We start from the raw sequence: 15,900 nt of genomic DNA, 5'->3' as shown, positions 1-15,900 counted from the left end.
TAACGTAAGACGCATTGTGACGGCTGGTAGTTCATCGTAAATATAAAAAGTTGATGAAGTAGCCAGGGATAAAAAATGACCCGGTTTCTTCCGTATGAACGAAATAAGTTCTTGAGTTTTTCAACGGGTGTTGCATTATTTTCAACAGCTCCGTGATGTTTATAACGGAGGCGAAAAATTGAGAAACGAATTGCTCGACGTTTAGTCCATTCTTCAAGTGGTAGGATGCTGTATCTCTTTTCCACGCGTGTCTTAACACGTGGAAACATAATTTTCTCACTCTCGCGTATTCTGTCCGATGTTCCGTACCGTTAAACGCGAGATTGCTCGAATACTCAGTTTCCAGCGTGAAATAAACCGTAACACGCCAAGAAATCGACGAGGTGTTCGAAATTTCAATGGGAAACGAGATCCATGTATTTTCATTGAACTTATATAGCAGCTTTTAACTGGTTTCGATGTTTGTTGCTCTTCTGATCGACGAAGAGTTATAGGTATTCAGGTTCGCAAATATTTAGATAATCGAACGTATGCACAATTATGACGCAACTTTAGAATGCCGCTCGATTTTCTCCCGCTTTTATACTCGTGTGGAAATCCAACCTTTCGCAATTGTGATGCGATCACTCGTAAACATCTAGGCGAAGTGCGGAACATATCTATACGTTTTTCGTGATTGATTTTATTGGCACTTCCATCTTTACGTTTCTAAATACAGTGGTGGCGCAAACTTTCAGCATTTTCAAGTATTCGACGCTCCAAAGATCTCGAGGTTCGACCGTAGGACCGCGCTCGAATATTTACATCGAATATTTCCCAAATGTCTAAACGAAAAATTCGAACGTATCGATTTTCTTCATTCTCACAATTTCGACCCTTTAACGTCAAACATCTCGAGTCTTGACTGGTACGTCCGCTGAAATATTTGCATCTCCTTCAATCGTAATCCTTTTTCAATCCTCTCAATAATTTATTAAACGACAAATGTACTGACCGCTTTATGACGCTTGTAGCTGGATCGTCGAGGACTTTTACATCCTTATTCCGGATGCGTGTAGAGTAAGAGCTGCAGGAAAATTGTCGGATTTGAATTTGCGATATAGTGAGGGAAATATTTCACGTGCAACCTCGGTCGCTTTTACGTGACGCGTATGCCGGAACATCCTACCCTTTATTATTTTGCACGATGGAATTTATTCTGTATATATAAAACGCGATTTTTCTCGATGTCAAGCTCTTACGAAACGATGAAACGCGGTGGATGTAGGAAAATGCAGTTAAACTCTATTTAATCCTGCACAGCTTGGGCCTGGTATTTGACAGATACACGCGACATCTTTTTATAAATATTTTTAAGTAGAATGCTTGTCAACGAAGAGTAGCTGTCATATGATACATCAAATTTGTATATGTTCACTGTATGGATATAAATGTGTATCGCGTTACATTTTCGGTATAATTGGCCGAATGTGAGAAATTTCTATACCTCGAACATACTATTATCATTTGCGACGGATGTCATAGCTACTTTATACATCTATCAACAGAGGATTTCCATTAATTTATTTAACTGTTCATCCATCATACTTTTTTTACAGTGGGTATATACATGTATACGTAAAATATCCGAATCTGTCACGTTTATATTTCGTTTACGAATATATCTTGCTCGATAATAACAGTAGGTAAATCGTATTCATTTTGATAAACATAAACGATTTTTTTAATACCTTGTGACCAAATAAATGTTTTCTAGTTTCTATTATGTACGTTTTTAGATTGCCTTCAAAAATCAATCTAGACGTGAAAATCTGACACTTTAGAGAAGAAACGATGCTTCAAAATATTTCATATAACGTATGCGATACGTACACGAGAGATTTGTGTAGTTTCATTTCCATAGAATTTTTATCACAGCCATCTCCATAAGCATAAGAAGAAATTCAGGAAATTTTCCTAAAACGTGTCTCGTATGTTCTGTTACAGGAAGTATTGCACGCGATTAGCGCACCCAGCGGGCAAGTTCAACGCATCGTTATTTTCAAGAAGAACGGCGTTCAAGCAATGGTGGAATATCCTTTACAATACACGTTGGTCCACTCGATGGATTTCGTTTCACGTGTGAAGCACGAGCTTCACGAAACGTGATAAACGGTCTTAAAGCTCGAGAGGATCTCTCTGACATGGCACACTTTCTTTTTCCTTTTTGCTCCTTGTCTTTGTTTTTCTTCTCTTTTATTTTCTTTTCTTTTTTCTTCTTTTTTTCTCTCTCGACAAAACGGCTATCCGTTGGTGAAGTTTGTCAGTCACGTGCCACCGTTCCAATGCGATCAAGATTTATAAGCGGAACTAGCGAGTGACACGGTTACAGGATCTTCCGACTGCCGCGTCACTCACTGTAAGCCTCTGATACCTTGGCCCGAATATCGACGAGTTACTTGTGGCATAGTGGATGAGCGTTGTACCCAGTTAAAGATGGCTCTTCTCTGTTTGGAAATTACCAAGGGCTCGAGGACGTACGAAAGATCCCTTTTGATACTTATAAATTATTCGGATATATATATTATTTTCTATAATCTTTGATCATCTAAATGGGGCCATATATAATTTTCGACATTTTTTACCTTTTTCTTTTTCTTCTTCTTCTTTCTTTTTTGTAAGTGAAATCGAGATATTCGTTTAGATATTAGGTTGTCGGAAAAGTTTCTTTCCTTTACAGACACGTCTTTTACAAGGACGCATCTTCATACAAACATGAAACGTAATCTTTCAAACGTTGTAATATTTATCTTGATAGAACAAAATGGATCATACGTAATTCGATAAAGTAATATAAAACGAAAAATGTTGTGCATCCATTATTTCCTTATGAAACGAAAGAAACTTTTCAGACGACCTGATATTTACGTCGAACAGGTAGTTACGATTATTATCTTTGGAATCAGAGCTAGTCGTAATTTTCGACGTTTTTATTTTATTTATTTATCTATTTTTCTGGTAATACTGCGAGCCTCTAACAGACTTTATTTCCACGTAATAGCAAAGTTTACTATGGAATTATTCAGATGTTATACACGCATGTGTTGATAATTTATGCTTATCTCGCTTGTTCCGATACGATTCATAGAATTTTCAAACACGTAGTTTACACACAAGAAGAGAATAATTTGGCAAGTGCAAACGATGCAGCCCTCGTACGCGATTATTCCTAAGTTTCCAAAATTTCAAGCAGGCACGTAGCGTCGAGTAACTCATAAAGTCGAGAGGCGTAGCAGCAGCTCGTTATTAAAATTCAGCTGTAAAACGACGTATGAGATATCTGATCTTTTCTTGGAGATGTACATTCGTCGTCTATTCTCGATGCTTTGAATTCTTTTTTTATTTCGAATCCATAGCACTCAGACTGTCTTTTATTCATTATCCGTTGTTTCTTCCAAATCCTCCGACAGTTTTTATATCAACCGATAGATTCCTAAAAAGATTCACTTGTTACAAGTGGTCCATTTTCTCGTGAAAGACAAAATAACGTTCGTCAATTCGTCAAATTTCCATGTTTTATTTAATTTCGCCGTTCAGATTATTATTTTATATTTTTAACCGTGAATTAGACTCGTGCCTAATAGTTCAACTCTCGTAAGATCGTGACGCGTAATGTTCGTATCGAATTACTTAATTTTCATTTGTATTTTTTTAACACTACGAGCAAAGACCACGCGAATTAAGATCTAACTCGATTGTAATCGAAACTAATGCGATCACCCACGATCCATACTAGTTGGGAATTACGATAAATCGCTAACTGGAAGTTTTTTCGATTTCGTTCAGCAATATTTCGCTTAGCCATAATTTTGATAGATTTCAAATGAATCGCGCCATGTCGAAACATATGGGAGTCCTCTCGGAGCTATAAATAGAAACTGTTCGTTAATTTTTACTACTACCCAGACAGAGCTATCTATATATCCTTAACCGAATCTTTCGATAACCACGTTCGACACGGTGGAATCGGCAACAAGAGCAAAGGAGACGCTTCACGGGGCAGACATATACTCCGGTTGCTGTACGCTGAAGATCGACTTCGCCAAGGTAAGTCCACGAAATCAATCGTACGCAAAGAAACAAATTGATTCTCCGTTCTGTTCTCTGTATCTCGAAACCGCCTTCGAAAAGATTGCAAACAGTGGCTGCCGTGTATAGTCGAAGGTCAGCCTCACAGGCTGCGCGATTTCATGGTAAAATGTATGAAAAAATAAAAGAAAATAAGCCACTCGAGAGCCTCGCTGTTAATATTCATGAGAGAGAATCCGACGGAGAAATGCCTGCGCAAATAATGGAAACGCTCTAGATTCACGGTTCCCTTACGTAACTGTGGAGAAAAGGAGTGGCTGTAGATGGGCCCCGGCGCACTTACCGTACCATAAAACTCGAGGAAATTTGTCGGTTTCATTCATTTTACGTGCTCGTTACATATTCCAATTACCCACGTTACAAGCGGCTCTGCCACGGTGACGACATTCTTTTCAATATTTCATTCGACGTCTAATTAGCAAATCCAACAAATAGAGCTCGAGAGCTGACTTACTATACGCGTTTCTCGCCGCGTTTATTCCTGGCAAACTATAGAAACGCGTGTACACCTTTCAGAAATCCTCTCTTCTACGGTACATCTTTCGAGCGATATCTTTTGTCTCGTCTTTGATATTTAACTCGCGACGAGAAACGCTGTTCCCTGTTCACTAAGCATTAGAATTCAGCTAAGTGTATCAGAAAAATTATTAGGAAATTATGCGTACCTTTAAGAATGGTTGTCTCGTTTAAAATAATAATATAATAATCCTATCAATTCGTTAGGATAAAGTGAATCTTCCGCTCGTTTATGCGCGTCGTGCCTTTACAAATGATTTTACAACACGAAGTCGGATTTTCACAGACTTTTCGTAGTCTTCTATCCGATTCACCTCAAACTTTTTCAATACAAGTTAGAAAGCTGTTGGGGCTAATGCTTGATTATTATAATTTATCATGCCTGGAGCACTTCCAAATGAAAATTCTCACAGATCGAATTGCTTCTCTCTCTTTTTTTTTTTTTTTTTTTTATAATCTCGACTGAAATTTGGATACGAGCTTGCTCGGTGTCCTGATACTTGGGGAACACGGGTTATTTACGAGTCTCGCGACTACAGATGGTAAATTATATTTTAATTCACAACAGAGGGAAGGTTATTCTGTTCTTCTCTTTTATTGCCTTAATTACAAATATCCCATCGCCGATGAAACGATGTTATTTCGCGTTTGCCTCTGTCAGCTGTCTCTTCTATCGTGAAAAGGATCGCAGTGCAAACAGCAACTAGCACCGCTCCGGAGAGCAGTGAAAAGAAAATCACGCGCATTAACGTTAGGCCCGCGGCAATGAGGTCTTCCGTGCCGTTTGAAAGCAGGCAAAGAGAGTGGTTCGTATACCCGAGACGTGCGAGCACGAAAGCCGCTCGTTTCTCGCCTAACGAGTGAGATTTTGTTTCAGCTTTGTTCGAACCGTGAATCGATCGAACACCTTTTTCAATCGACGCTGACATCTTTCTATCTTCTATCGTACAAACGGATCTATTTTTCCTTTTCTAGTTAGAAAACCGATAGAAAATTGTTTCTCTTCTGATTCGCCGATACGTGTACCTGAAAAACATATTGGTTTGTCGAGAGTTACGTCGATTTTTCAACGTGCCAAGAAAGAGTTGGTATTTTTCAATTATTATAAAACCAGTTTCCATGAAAATTCCACGGAGAAGTTTCCACGATAATGGTTTTATAACGTAATCGTTTAGACAAAACAATAAGCTAATTCGTTTTTATACGTGCAAGGCCCTCGTTGCTTCTTTAATCGGAGACTTAATTGAAAATAATTGTACCAATGCGTTTGTTTCTAAAACGTAATTAGCTCCGGTGTTAGCAAACAGTTTTTCCCTATTAGAATTTCCAACGAATATCGTTTCGTTTGCCCCGATAAACGTACGTTGTTAACGTGATTTAGCGTATCGCGTTCGCTCGACACCTAATTACCGATAATTGCTCACTTCGCGTATCGCCTCTAATAATTAAATAGTCGGTAATGTTCGTTCGCGGTTCATGCTTCAAGAATCGAAACCTAACCACTGCACGTGCGAACGAATTCGCTCGCGTATATAGCGATTCACGCTAATACGCGTAATAAATATAAAGTATTTGCAGATGCGAGTATTCTTTCGATGTGCATTCTCGAGGCTCATCGCAGTCGACGCACGATCTCCACGTTTCCTGGCATCAGACGTCTCTCGTCAAGATGCTGTCATATGATTCATACTTACACACTATGTTGTACGCGTATTTCGCGCTTCTTGTTAACACACGCGAGAATCTGTTATTTGGCAGATCTTTCCATTGGCAATAGTTGCGTAAAGGGTGGGATCGCTCGGCCACGCAGGCTCCGCCTCGAAATCCAATTTTGAACTTTGGGTCGTGGCTTAAGCTCTATTTTCATTAGAGACGAACTGTCGTTTTGGCAAATACCTTGGCTCACCGTGGCCAGAAAGGAACATGTTTCACGCAAAGTGTACGGGCTATCGATGTCGGCCCACGTTTCATCGATTCGCGATAAATCTGTTTTTTTTTTCTCCTTCTAATTCTTAGTGTGGTTGAAAAGGTTTACGTAACAGGATGCAGGAATTTTCAGCGATGCATTTCTATAGCGGCTCACGAAGCTGTTCGATCATCAAGTACCTTGTAACGCGTATATTTTCAAATTTCGAATTGCACCAATATAATCATGACAGGCACGCCTTATTACGGTGCTGGTTAAATTTCAAAACGTATTTTACGTAACACGCGCGATATGCACGTAGAAGCTTTCTATGGTAAGCGTTGAAATAGGTCCACGAGCAACCGTATGTGAAACGAGATACGCGGCCTAATTAAAGGGAAATTTTCTTAGAATTAGAAGCGATCGATTCGATGCGACTGAACAGACAGATGGGATTATATTTAATTCACGCCTGTGTATCGAAGCAGTTGAATGGAAACGCATGCATTGAATACAGTCGGAAAGCCATATCCGCTGCGGGCTTTAATCTGTTTCTCAATACCAATCACGCGCCGATAATCACGTATAGGCGTGTAATATCTCAAATCGTGATTGACAACTTTTCAAGCACGTACCGTCTTCTGAAAGTTTATGCAATTCGCTGTTTAACGGGTGTTCGATAGATCGTTGTTCCCTTCGCGGTTCTCGAAATGTACGACGTTCGACGAAAAAGTAGCGCAATTGGATTTTTGTGGAGAAGGAAATAAGTAGAATTTTCGTGGGCGATTTCCATGTAAATTTTCCAGACTTTGCGAGTATATATAGCAACGCGTTTTAAAGTTTGCAAGTGTACAGATGTTGTTATCCGAGTTTAACTTTACCCTCGTTTTCCCGTAATTAACCATTTCCAGCCGTGCGATTACATTTCGAGTCATTAACTTACAATTTGCGTACTAGAATTTCTCGCTTTGGGATATTCTTTCTCTTCGAACAATTTTCAAATCTGCCAGTTTATACAAAATAAAGAAATATTCTATTTTTTAATTGAGAGAAATACAGCGAGCAACTCAATCGGTCCAAGTATATCAAATTTCGTATTAATTAGCGACACTCTCGTACGATTAAACAAATTTGATACTGTAGAAACGAAGCGTAGAACCTGATAAAAAGGAACGCTTCCTGCGAAAGTCAGGGTACGTATACGTTTCAGATAATTCAAGTTTGCGCAGATTAGAGATTTTTTCACCATCTGTGCCAGTTTCGTAACACGGAAAATTTGTTAAAAAACCTCTGGTTCTCGCAATCCTCGGGTTACGCAGATTTCGCGCCCACACGTTCCCTCGTAACAACAATCCCTTCAAACTGGAAATCATCGATAACGATGCGCTCGTAGCCTCCCTGGCATAAGCGTAGCTCGATGGAAATCGTTTGTATTCGATAAATTTGCACGCCGGCCCTTATGCGCGAGGAAACCGAACATAAGCGAGCACGTAGCGATGCTTTGTCAAGCTGTCAGCGCTGCTTGCGATATTTCCCAAACGAAGTTGCCGTGTACGCCAGTCAACAACGCGCACGTATCCTCTCGAACGCGTAAATGTTGCTTTTTCTTTCAACCCTTTTTTTCGTCGCACTCCTCCATCCACGAAGTTTCGACTAAATTTGACGAAAGAAAACGGCTCGATTAAAGCGATGAAAAATCACCGCGTTAACCAGGCTCGATTACTTTGATAACAGCCACGGTGAAAAATGGCCGTGCAAAGTAGGCAATCTCGAACTTTCGAAAGGCAATTATAGGAAATTTTATGTAAAACGAGCCACTCGATGGGCCGACTCAGGCTGCGAACGAATTTCGAACGAATTTTCCGGTTGCTTGTTATACGTATTCGCTGGAGTGCGACCTCGCGACGTATCGAAACTTTATAACGAAAGGCCAATCGTCGGTGGCCGTGGCCATTTTATCGTATTAGGCTTGGGAGTAGCGAGACTTTTTTGTGGTACACTTTGTCGAGCAGTTCGATCGACGAATACTCGATGAACCAAAAATATAGATTCGGATTTGAACGATAGCCTTCGTTTTATGCTGTAATTCGTGGACGTAGAGGTTTCGCGTTCCTCTTGCTATTCCGCGGTACACAATAACGTAGAGCGTATTTTTGACCGATCGGTACATAACAAACGAACACCATTATCGGATGGTTTATGTTCAGACAAAAAGTATCTGTCCGTGGTCTTGCTAACTCGATCGAGGGAAAACGGTTTCGTAACTGTTTTAGCGAACGTAAACGTATCATGTACGTGGAAATTGTTAGCCAACGACCTTGCAGATCGCTTTATTTACCCTTGAAGCTACAATTTATCGAAATGGAGAGGCCCCTCGATTATCGAATTGTCTGCGATTCGACGATGTTCGACGTTAGTGGTGGCCGTGAGGTAGCGTGGACGTTACAAGAAGCACGCAGGTCTCGGTATATCGATCGCACGCGAATCTACCGACTAGCTATGTAAGCTGATTACAAACAATTCGCGTTTTGCCGACAGCAATGGATCTGCCTTGTCTTCGAATGGCTCGTACCTCGAGCATCCATTTTGGCAGCACGTAGCTAATGATCGAGTTACCTCGGTCCGGCCGTCTCTATAATTATACCACACTTTGTACCCAATATTCGCATTAACCGAACGCTGACAATGAAAAACGATCTGGCAATTATTTTCTGACCCATCCTCCTGGTGTCTAACCAGCGGTGCTGTCTCGTTGATCGTTTTATCGCGACGTTCGAACCCGCTGCACACTCTTCTGCCTCTTTCCATTCCTGCTGCGCTCTCGATTCGGCTGATTCGAACTGTTATTGCTTGCCCCGTGGAAACACGAAAAACTCTTTTGTCCCGATAGCGTCGCGCTGCTTGACGAGAGAAAATTAAGAGAGTGCCGGTTCGCTCGATTACCGGCTAATTAGAACGCCGTTATCTGTGACGTTTTCGGAGCGACACGGAACACAGTGAACTCACAGACGAAAAAATTCCTGAATACCAGCCGAGGCGACGTTTAGCTTCCCCGATGGACCGTGTCGGCAGATTAAAAGGGAAGCCGCGCCAAGTAAACAGGAAATTAGTTTGGGACATTCGGCCCTGCACCGATGTTTCATTAGCTCTCCATCCATCTTGACTGGCTTTCTTTTCTTTTTTCCTACGCTCCTGCAACGTACAGTTACGTCGCGATACGTTACGCGAATAATGTTTTCGCGTTTATTTCCTTGTCAATATAGGTGCGAGTATCGTAAGTCGAATTTACTTGATTCGCAAAGATTTTACGTCTCGTTACGTACTTTTAGAAGCTGAACTTCTATCCCATTAACAAATTGGTCAGCTGTTTTGTATTTGACGAAAAGAATCTTCCTTAAAGAATGATATAATTTAAAATAGATGGAATATTAAATCGTAGAAATACCGACATGTCGAGTCTACAGATGAAAAAGATTTTCGTTTGTCGGTTGATCGGTTTTCTTAATCCTTTAGGCCGTGCAACATGCGCACAGCTATCTCGTTAGGACGTAGCACGTTCGATCGAGGCATCGTTTCGTTCGATTAAGCGAACCGCTTAGCGGCTGCGATAATTGCGCGAAACGACACTATCAAGATCGTTGGTTGCGCGGTAAATCGGATTAAGCATATGAATCACGGTCGATCGGGATCTAATAAACGCGTGGAAACGTTCAAAGTGATCCACGTCGATAACTCCTCCCTTTTTCTCCTCCGTTTTATTTCCCGCAGCGTGTTAATTGAAGCCGTTATTCCGCGAGGAAACGTTACGCGTGAATTCCGCGCGTTTTGGTAGCACGCGCGCGCTAATTGGACAACGCGCAACGGAAATTTATGCGATACAGTTCGTTAATGCCGTTAATAGCAGCGAAGTTCGCCTACAAACTCTCTCTCTCTCCATAAAATCGCACGGCGACTAATTCTTTTTGGTTAATTAATCGGAAGAGATCGACCCTCTGCCGGATAGCCTTAAATTCCGACTAAAAGTCAGGAGAATTAGTCGATCGAGTTCCATCGAATTAACGATTCCAACGAAGATGTATCGAGCGATTATCCGTGTTGCACGTTTCTCGAATAGAAAATTCCAGGTCGGTCAAATTTTTTCATACGTTCGACTTCTTGTTCAGCAACGTGCTATTCGTTCTCGTGGGAGATTTTGTTTGAACAGATACGAGCGATTCGAAGTTCGCATTGACCAACCTTGCCAAATTAAAGGTACAACGGATTTTCAAAATCCCTGACTTAATTTCGCAAGTCGATGAAACAAACGATGGTAAATTCTCAGGTAAATTTAAAAAAAAAACCATTCTTTTCTTTGCCGATTGTTTAATTTCTTAAACGATTACAAGGAACATTCCACGAAATCCTTAAGCTTATCGCAAGTCTTTATCATTCGAGCTAATTATCTGCCAGAAGATCTGCGAGCGAGTATTATCCTTCTGACAGGGTTCACACACGGCCCACTGGAGGATCGTGCAGCCATTTCCTGCGTCCATTATTTATCAGCTAAAACATAGCGGCTAGATTTACGAACAGATACCGGTGGTAGAATAACAGAGCGCCATTTTCCTACTCCATATTCCACTATCAACTAAAATGCATCCGCGTTTCTCGTGCCGCGTTGGCATTAGAACCTCGTTAACTTCTCCGTAAAAATGCACGAATTCAATGAATTTTTTCACGTTCGTTTTCCATCGGACAACCTGCGACGAGCCTCGCGAATTGCAGTCCAAGGTTTAGTCTTGTCACGAGTGGCCGTGGCTGAGTTTCTGAAATTTCTGGCATCTGCCAGTCACACGGAAAAGGAGGGTCGGGGTGGTGGTGTTGGCCCGCGCGGGAAATCCTCCACGGCTACTCGTTTGAATTGCAAATGGCTGCAACGATTCTGCTCCGTCCGACCGGATGAAGCTTTTCCGCGAAGCGCCGCTGCAAGTTGTCAGTTGATGCGCGCTTCTGTATGTGCGTTCCACCTTGTAATTAGACGTTCTCGTTGGCAACCTTTGAAAGCCGCTGAAAGTTTTCTTTATAACCGTACCCTTACTTTGTTCCTTTTCGTTTGAGATTCGAAGAAACGCGGAATTACAGCGTGCGATGTTCTTGATGGACCGCGACGAGCGTCGCCGTAATCATCGCCGCAATTATATCGCGTAATTGTCAATTACCCGCAGGCAGAGTCGGAGACTGGAGAAATTTCGCGGCCGAATCTCTTACTTTTCGGTGGGACTCGTTATCGCGCGGTTGTTACACCGCCAAATGAATTTCCGTCGGGGGAGACATTTCCGCGAGTGGAACACGGAAACAGATGTACCGCTTCAACGTCGTTTCGCGCTCGCGACCTGCGGAACTCGGTCGGTGAATGCAGAGCGAACTGTTGGTTTCGTTGCGCCTCGTTCGCGCCACTTCGATGAGATACGTTAATTACTAGACACCCACGGGTGCCTTTCTATCGATACCGCTTTGATGGAATTTTTACAAATGGGGGCGGGCTTATGTTGATTCCGCCGATGTCGAGTGAAAGTTTCACGAGGGAAAAGAATCGAACGGTATAACGGTATTATTAGAATGTTCGAACTCAAATATGGATACGAGGGTAATATCGACGGAATGGTCTCTCGGTCTATTTTCGTGGTTTTATTAATGTTATTTTGAATAAATGATGTTTTCCACTGTATTTGGAGGGAGGGGTCGGCAGCGCTTGAAACATATGAAACCTGGTAAATGCCGGTGATTCGTTAACTATGTAACAGGAAGGATTACGCGTTAAAAGCGTCGTAATTTAGCTCGTGTTCAACTCAGAAAACGTTCAATGTGTAAATAAAGATCCGTGTTTTATTACCAAGAATCGCATCGGTTGTGTCATTTAATGAACTCGAATTAGCATAAATATCTGATGAAAAACACGAGTAATATAATCGTGATATCAGCGTTATTTACTGCTTCTACTTAACTGCTCCTATATTAAATATTATTCGCACGACAAGTGCAGCATTCCACTTTTTTTTTTTTTTTAACTAAAAAAGCATGTTACAAGTACTTGCATAAAATCGTTTACGTTTCGAAAGTGTACCTCGTGCGAATATGAAATATGTATTCGAGTAGCTGGATGCTTTTACAACTGACTGTAAGCGACGAACCCTTCTCGCTTCAACCCCTAACGCTCTCATAAAACGATCCTCTGCGGCGATTTATCCGTTCAACCAGGTTATCGGGGTAAACCCGCAAGATTTTACGACACTGTTCAAGTAAACGTTCGGCAGTTGGCTGACAGTGTTTATACTTGGCCTAGGCCGTGGTTTCGGAATCTAGCGGTTTTCGAATAATGCAGCGATTCACGAACAGGAAATTAACGCGCGGCCGTGGCTCCGCGTACAGGCGTACTCGCTGTAGCGTGTCGAACGGTTGTGTATAATAAAAGTGAACGGTCAGTTCCAGCTCTCTCGTGGTCGCGTTTCAAGCCATGAACGACGACGAATGCGCGCTCTCGGAGTTTTCATTAAATGCGTGCGCGTATTACGTAAGTCGTTCGCCTTTCACGGATTTTTCTCCTGGCGTGTTGCTCTTTTTGCGAAATTCCCATCAGCAATACAAAATGACACGATCACCTTTTTTCTCTCCTCTATCTCTTTCTCTCTTTTTCTCTGCCTCTCTCTTTCTCCTTCGCTTATCACCATTTTTGTATTCAAACTCGTTCGCCCTCGTCACAGGAAATCGTTCAGAGTGCCGTGGAACTCGTTCGAACGTTCGCTCCTTCCTGAGATTCGCGACAGGATTACATATATTTATTCATATCAGTCCGCGGGGTCAGAGTAGCTAAAACTTTGCCGGTAAATCGGTTTCGAATTGTTACTGACAACGCGGCTTTCTTCGATAATTTACGATTATCCAGGATCGCCTACCATAATCGTATGGTAGGCGATGTTTTACGAGCTCGTTTTCCGCAAGCTTCCTAACGACTTGAATCGACCGAATCTGCCTTTTGCTCGCCGAGAACATTTCCTTCGACTCATCGATTCTCCGATAAGAAACGTATGATTCGAATTAATTGTTTTCTTTTTAGCTTTCCAAGTAAGTAGCATTCGCGACTCTGTCGACGGAGAACAAGGCTCAAACTCGGTAAACGCAAGATCCATCCGTAATTGTTACCTCGATCCTTCGGTTCTATCGAACGATTATCGGAGAACAACACGATCGCCATTTAACGAAATGGAATCCGTAAGATTTAAACTAGTTTCTAACAAAGTCGGACTGTCTTCGCGATTGCTTTGCACTCGGACGTCCCATCGATCGACTATCTTTTCTATTTACTCTCGTCTCTTGCGCTCTGTTCGCGTTAAATTCGCGAGAATATATTTGCCTTATGCTTAGTAAACACGGCGACCACTCACGAATATTCGGTTTCTCCGAAGACACAGAATGGATCTCAGTTCGCAGAACAAAGGCAAAGCTCAGAAACACTGTCCAGTGACGATACCCGAGACGTTTGGTCATACTGGAGAGCAACGCAAACTCGAGGGGTAATTCGGCCCTCTGAGACACGTTCCGTGACTTGATTTGCTTTGCTCGTCGCTGTTTGACCCTGGCAGCCCAGTTGCGCCACGATTCGACGCCACTCGGACAAATTTGAGTAAGCGTTAGGTAAATATTCGCGATACCAAAATTTTGGTTTGCACGACGCCATTAGGTCGCCGGTAAACGGAAGTTCGTGCGACCAATTTTCTCCGGTGTATTAATTAACGACGGGTCAGTGCGAGGGAAATCGAGGCGGAAAACGGTGATCGCGCGTGGCCAATCGAGAATCGCAAAATCTGGCGCGGTTCGAAAGTCTGCGAGAGATCGGTTTCTTGTCATCGGTTAATCGAACGACTCTTCGACGAGGATTGTTCAGTGGGCCGGTTACTTTCGACCGATTTACTTTTTCCGCTTAAAGAATCTTCGCGTCGGGGATCAAGAACGATCTATCAGCGCCGCTCGAACACGGCGCGTTTTCTTTCCGAGAGATCTCTTCGCGTTTTATGTTTTCGATATCGTGGCCGGTTTCGAACTCGACGCGGATAGACGCCGCGACGCACCGCGTCGTTTAAAAGCTGAGAAAGTCGGAGATTTTTATGGCGTACTCGTCTTCGCTTTATTTCTATCGGCCGTAAGATTCTTTACGATCCGCGGTTTAGTACACGTTGAACCCGATATTCCGAGGAATACGAGAAGTCGCTTCTTATTCTCTTCGTGACAAAAAGGTGCAATTTCATTCGGCCTTTTTCTTTATTCCACGAAGCGTAGCGTAACAAATCAATTTCTAGCGAATCGCTCGATTTTATTATCCAGGTAGGTGGTTAGTATTTAATTTCTCAGAGAGAAAGACAAGCGATTGCTTCCGTAAAAATGATTTCCCATCGCGAGGAGACAATATAAATAAATTCTTAAAATGTCGTTTTCTTGGAAAAGTTCTTCGATAGCATCGTATGAAAAGAGTTAATGACAAACTTTCCCTTTACAATTTCACTTCGTTACTCTTAATCACCGACGATACTAGAGTCTCTAATCGTGAAACCACCAAAAAAGAAAAAATCCCGGTAATCAAGTTAAGCAAGAGACCCTATCCCTCGCAGCTAAGCAGAGTTCTCCACCCCCCCATGCGGAACCAGTTCCTGTCATCCGGAACGAGTGCGTTCACACGATAGGCGGTTGAAGCGTGTTGCACGCGACGCGTTAGCGCATCATGTGCCAGGGATCCTTCGGATAATGAGCCGTAGGGGTCGTTTAATTACGGACAGTTACCAAGCGAGGATATTTATACGCGACATCACCGTGTACCATCGGTTTTTGAAAACGGAAGAACTCGTATTTGACGTTTTGAAAATGTCATACTTAGGATACTTATTAACAGGATAGTCGGACGGATCGTCATTTCTTGGTAAAAGAGAAAGAAAGAAAAAACTGACAGATTTAAACGATTAAAGAATCTACTACGATCGCCGCGAAAATTTTCAAATGTCGTACAACAATAGCAGATATTGTTAAGCGTAAAGCAAAGTTACGAAGTTAACGAGATATCGTATCGCGTCTTAGTATCTTATTGTCAGACGTGTATCGCGATGATAAGTATCGTCGTACCGTATGAAAGAGCTCTAACAGGCCAGCGTTCGGGCGTGTAGCACGACCTAACCAGGTTTCGCGAGTCAAACACTGAAACACCTTGATCTTCTTGTCTCAGCCTACGGCGAGTCCTTTGAGACGGCCGGTATTTTTAGAACGATCCCTCTTTTAATGACTTTCCCCCTTTGAGCGAGCCACCCCGTCAAGAACCCTCTTTTCTC

The 15,900-nt window shown here is 42.2% G+C and overlaps 1 protein-coding gene across 2 annotated transcripts in view; it reads left to right on the top strand.

Annotated features, from left to right (window-relative positions):
• Positions 1-15,900, top strand: part of LOC126869195 (heterogeneous nuclear ribonucleoprotein L) — a 165,113-nt gene that overhangs the window by 57,505 nt on the left and 91,708 nt on the right. For both annotated transcript variants that reach the window (XM_050625422.1, XM_050625423.1), the window contains exons 4-5: positions 1,987-2,072; positions 3,990-4,086. In XM_050625422.1, coding sequence (XP_050481379.1) covers positions 1,987-2,072; positions 3,990-4,086 — 183 coding nt within the window. The remainder of the gene's footprint in view (positions 1-1,986; positions 2,073-3,989; positions 4,087-15,900) is intronic.

This window comes from Bombus huntii, chromosome 9 (assembly GCF_024542735.1).
Source record: "Bombus huntii isolate Logan2020A chromosome 9, iyBomHunt1.1, whole genome shotgun sequence".
Lineage (NCBI taxonomy): Eukaryota > Metazoa > Arthropoda > Insecta > Hymenoptera > Apidae > Bombus > Bombus huntii.
Note: the sequence above shows the minus strand (reverse complement) of the source record. Positions and strands in the feature narration are given on the sequence as shown.